Here is a 5,287-nt window from a genome sequence, read left to right as displayed (position 1 = left end):
AAAAAAAAAATCAAATGAGAAAAGAATGAGGATAAGATGATGGTGTTATTGGTAATGACGAAAATAAGAAGAGAAAGAAACAAAAAAAAAAAGTGCTCGACTATAAATCACTTGAATAAGGTTGGATATTAAAATTGCTTGGGAGAATGATTCTTAAACAAATTAATGTATTTAATTGGTTTTTTTTTTTTTGGTCAAGATTTAATTGGTTTTAAACTGTCACATAATATGAATGGACTTTTTTGTCTTATGTTTAACACGGGATTGGATCGTATAACAGTTACGTTTTTAGCGCATTTTTTATTTCTTTGGCTCTCTGTTTCAGGAGCATGGAACCATAGAACAATTATATGGTTGGTTCAAATTTATAAATCACTACATTACATTTCATACAAAATTTTTGCATTGAATAAGGGATTGTATACTCAACGTCAACGATGCTTCTTACCGCCACCCTTTTTCCCTTTACCTCCTCTCTTGTTCCATTTACTAGACATTCCAGTGTCATGATCTCTTGATGTTGATGGTGCTGAATTTAATAAATGCCTCACATCCAGTATGCCGTTTCTAAAATGACCTTCATTTAATCTCAAACCCCTGTCCTCGGCCTTGTGCTTACCTGCCGATTTTTTACTGCTACCACTATGCTTTCCACCAAATTGTCCAAGAATCAAACGCTGCAAAACGTGGTACAGATAAGAATAACATACTAATAGAGTCGTTACCATGCAAGTCAGGCAAAAAGAAGAAAATAAAATGACCCGGAGGGAGGAGAGGGGGGGGGGGGGGGGGGGAGAGAGTTTCAGCAATACACATCTCAGTTCATCCCATGAGAAAATAAGTATTTCAAATGTTTCTCCCTGAACCTTGAAGAATCCGTCAAAACATTTATCCTTTTCAAAAATGCTTTGCAAACGTGGTTTCTTACATTAAAGAGAATATTTGAAACTAGATAGACAATTTAAATTTTCAAATGAATGTGGGCAAATATAAATCATTTATTAAAAAAAAAAAAAAAAAAAAGGGCAACCCGGTGCACAAGCGTCCCGCATTTAACGCAGGGTCCGGGAAAGGGCCGCAACCAAGGTTGTAATGTACGCAGCCTAACCTGATAATTATATCAGTGGCTGTTTCCACGGCTTGAACCCGTGACCTTGAGGTCACGTGGAGACAACTCATCCGCTGCTCCGAGGCTCCCCTTCAAATATAAATCATTTATTACAAAAGAAAAATTTGAAAATAGAAAAGAAGTTAGGATCTTATGAGCAATGCTTTCAGCAAATATTATCATTTTTTTGCCAGCACTTAACTAGCAATAATTTGCACCCATATTTACAAGGGTTTTCCACACAAGAACATTTTATCTTTGCACCTAAATTTACCAAAGTTTGCCACATGAATCAATACAGTTTACACCCACATTTTTCCAGAATTTGCACACATGAAATAGTAAAATTTAATTGTTAAAGATAATTTAGTGTTTGTGCTGGTCAAATGATGGCCAAAAATAATAAAAATTGCTGGGCCCCAAGAGTTTCTCAGATTTATTTTTGCCTAATCAAAAAGTTTGTAAAAAGAAATTACCTCTTGAAGCATTTTCTGTTCTCTCTCCTTTTGTTTCTTCAATGTTGGACGTGCCACACTTAGAGGTAATCTCTGTTTCTTGGGGGGCTAAATAAAGGAAAACAAAAATCCATTAAAGCTTGCATCTTGATTCTTGAGCATGCTGCTGATAATACCATTTGCAATGGTACATGATGTTAAAAAATAGCATCAACAGATAGTCCTAACCTTCCCACCAAGAGAGACGACCTTTTGATTCTCAATCTTTTTACGTTCTTTCCACGTCATATGTGAGTAGCCTAATAAAAAATTGTTAATCATTAGTTATTATAACAAACAAATGCTCTACAATAATAGATAGACATGGTGAGAAGGTGAATAAACCCAGTAAAACTGATAATGATAATCGTATATAGTTTAGCTCCATATCTCCAATATATAGAAACCTTGTAAAACTCACTAAAACATGAATAAGGGCAAGAAAGGAACTTGGATAGTAACAAACTTGCCTACATCGGATCATGGTGGGAGGGTTACATAGGTTATAAGCAAGAAGGGAATAATGAAATAGACAGGCAGGAGATTGGTTAGACCTATTTTGTTTTTCTCTTCCTACAAGATGAAATTGGTTAGAATTCGGAAGAAAGTTGGCACTCCTTAACTTCTTCGACTATGTGTTTCCTTCATCTACCTATACTCTTCAAATTTTCCAGAGATTGAGATTATTAAAAAGTCTGCATTCTAAGAAGAGATAAAAGGAGGATAAGAGGCTCGTTAAAATGTTTATTCCTATACCAATGGAATGATAAGTTCTAAAGATAATCTCACCAAATCCATGAACTACCAAAGAAAGTAAAAAAGTGAATTCAGTGTTTGAAACAAAAGACTCTAAACACAACTATGGCGCACTAAGTTCCTGTAGATTATGTTATTATGCCCTATCACAACTATCTAACCAAATAAATTGGCATAATCCATAAAATTCTACTTAGAGCATTTCGTTGCCAAATGCCAAGTATGTATAGTAAGGATTAAACTGCATCAGGGGAGAGCAAAGAAATCCGACCTATTTACAAATAATAAATAGTAAAATCAGCCTGACATCGAAGTATATTATAACTGTTAGTAATATTCTTTCTCTCGTCTTAATGTTATTCTCTTTTTATCAAAAAAAAAAAAAAAAAAAAAAAACTAAGTAAAAGATCAAAACACATCAACAAGAGAAATTAGATTTACCAAAAGGTAAAGATAGGAGATAACAGCCAAGAGAAGGGAAAGCTTCAAATGAGAAAAGAATAAGGGACATACTAAAATTTTCAACTTCTTTCATAATTTTCCTTATGTCCATCTCTTGATCCTGCATATCATTATGTTCACTTGGAGGCCCATGTCTCCCCCCTACCTTCTTATTCTTGTTCATCTTTCCCATCACTGCTTGAGAAATTGAAAGACAAAAATTGATTAGAAAAGTCACAAACAATTGAAAACTTTGAAACATAAATATATTCTATATAAATCTTAAAAATTAAAAATACGACATCAACCAAAGTCTCATAATCATAGTTTTCAGAACCAAACCAGCAATTGACCCGGTCATACAACCCAATCACTGGTTCAACTCACGGGTTCAACCGGTACACTAGGTCACAAACTCACAATTAAATATAAATATGAAATTACAAAACATAAACTTAAAATTAAAAATTCAAGAGCATGTCTTTACAAACACATTAATAATAATTAAGTATCAACTCTTAGACATTGGCTAATGATGCAAACATAGATAATAAACTAGACACTAATACAAAATATTTTCTCAATTTAAATGAACAAGAGCGCAAAACATGACATAATCAGTAAATTAATGATTAATAAACTAATCAAAAACATAAATTCAACTAATTTTATAAATCAATCCATCAAATACCATTATACCAATAGTCCAATAATGCCTGTGTAACAAGAGTCTCTGTACAGAAACTATCTGTTCTTACAGCAACAAATTCTTCTCAGTGATGATTTTCAGCAACAAATTCAACTCAGATATTTTCAGCAACAAAAAAAATTAGCTCAGCAACAAATTCAACTCAACAGCAACCATAAATTTAGCTCAATGCAACAACAAATTCAACTCGATACAACAATAAATCGAACTCAATACAGCAACAAATTCACAGCAACAAAAGATGGTTCAGTCATGATTTACAGCAACAAAATTGACGGGACAAGGGAAAATTGAAAAAGAGAGAAGAGGGGAATGCAGGGACTCACCAGCCACCATGGTCGACGGCGACTTAGCCACGAAACCGGGGAGAAGGAAGTGACGGAGAAGCCTCGGAGCAAGAATACGACGAGGAGGAGGAGCCCAGGGACAAACTGTTGCTAGCGTCTGCTTTTGCCGCCGATGACAACGAGCCGAGGGAAGGCGGAAACATACAGACCACGAGGAGACGCCGGCGACTGTGAGTGAAGACGAGTAGACGACGACGACGAGACCAGGGACAAGCTGCTGGATCTGGTTTCGTCTGCTTCTGCCGCCGGCGAGAGAGTTGGACAGACTGGGAGAGATGTTGAGAGAGAGAGAGAGAGAGAGAGTGAGTGAGTGCTTGAGACCAGAGACTGTGAGACAGTGAGAGAGAGGGAGAGACTGAGAGACAGAGAGAGGCTGATCTGCGGATGAGAGAAGAGAGGGATGAGTGCGTTAGGGTTCGACCCTTGGAAACGACGTCGTTCGATTTTTTAAAAAGCATGGTCCGGTTCGGGTTTTATAAACCGACGGGTCACCAGTTTTCATCAAAACCGAGAGTCAGTCCGGGTCTGCTGTGCAGGGGCAGCCCGTTGAGTGGCTCGTCCGAAACCGACCAGGTCTGATATACAGCATAAAATCAAATACAAAATGAAATAGTAAAAAAAAAAAAATTTTGTGACTTAAAATTTTTTGAATCAGGAAGATTATTAGCAAGGTTGCAAAAACCTAACCCATTAATAAATCAATAAAATAACTGATTTAATAATTTAATCATCTAATCGAAATTCAATCAATTTAATTAAATATAAAATAAAATTATAAAAAAATTAATATATAATTTTAAATATTTAAATTTAATAATTTTAAATTAATAAAATTTAAAATTTTATAATTTTACATAATAAATTATTTATTATTAAAAATTTAGTTTATAATTATTCTATTTTTAACATTCAACCAATAACACAATTAAAAATGATTTTAGACAAATTAATTCAACAAAATACATAACAATATAATAAAAAAATATACAAAAAATTAACGCAACAGAAAAATTAACCATCAACAAAATTATTTTAAAAAATTTAACAAAATACTGTTAACACGGTTATTTAACAAACATAAACAACATCAACAAAATTATATGACATTAACTATCATAAGAGTTTATTTCAATTTTATATAAAATTAATAAAAAAAAATAACAAAATAATCAAAAACTCATAATCATAAACATTAATCGGATATTTAATAAAGGTTTAATTATTCTGTTGGTCCTATAGTTTCACGAAATTTTTAATTAGGTTCCTATACTTTTTTTTTCTTTTAATTGGTCCCTGCACTAAATTTTTTTTTCAATTAGGTCCCTCTTAACAGTAATTGGCTTAATTTTATAGGGACCAAACTAAAAAAAATTTGGTACAGAGATCCAAATAAAAGAAAAAAAAGTGTAGGGACCAATTAAAAAAAATTTTG

General features: G+C 33.5%; 1 protein-coding gene across 1 annotated transcript; it reads right to left on the bottom strand.

Moving 5' to 3' along the window:
• Nucleotides 1-264: 264 nt before the first annotated feature.
• LOC112754799 (uncharacterized) lies at nucleotides 265-4,296 on the bottom strand. The gene is made up of 5 exons (XM_025802574.3): nucleotides 3,835-4,296; nucleotides 2,872-2,994; nucleotides 1,792-1,862; nucleotides 1,585-1,671; nucleotides 265-677 (listed from the first exon to the last, which is right to left on the bottom strand). The coding sequence occupies exons 1-5, from the start codon at nucleotides 3,842-3,844 to the stop codon at nucleotides 432-434; spliced, it is 537 nt and encodes a 178-aa protein (XP_025658359.1). The 5' UTR covers nucleotides 3,845-4,296; the 3' UTR covers nucleotides 265-431.
• Between the last annotated feature and the right edge of the window lie 991 nt (nucleotides 4,297-5,287).

This window comes from Arachis hypogaea, chromosome 16 (assembly GCF_003086295.3).
Source record: "Arachis hypogaea cultivar Tifrunner chromosome 16, arahy.Tifrunner.gnm2.J5K5, whole genome shotgun sequence".
In the NCBI taxonomy this organism is placed as follows: Eukaryota; Viridiplantae; Streptophyta; class Magnoliopsida; order Fabales; family Fabaceae; genus Arachis; species Arachis hypogaea.
The sequence above is the reverse complement of the archived record's forward strand: the minus strand, read 5'-3'. Positions and strand labels throughout refer to the sequence as shown.

Excerpts from the sequence above, each read along its gene's own strand:
- LOC112754799 (XM_025802574.3), bottom strand. Across the intron at positions 1,672-1,791 it reads TCGTCTCTCTTGGTGGGAAG|CCCCCCAAGAAACAGAGATT; the intron begins GTTAGGACTATC and ends TCCTTTATTTAG. Across the intron at positions 678-1,584 it reads AACAGAAAATGCTTCAAGAG|CGTTTGATTCTTGGACAATT; the intron begins GTAATTTCTTTT and ends CACGTTTTGCAG.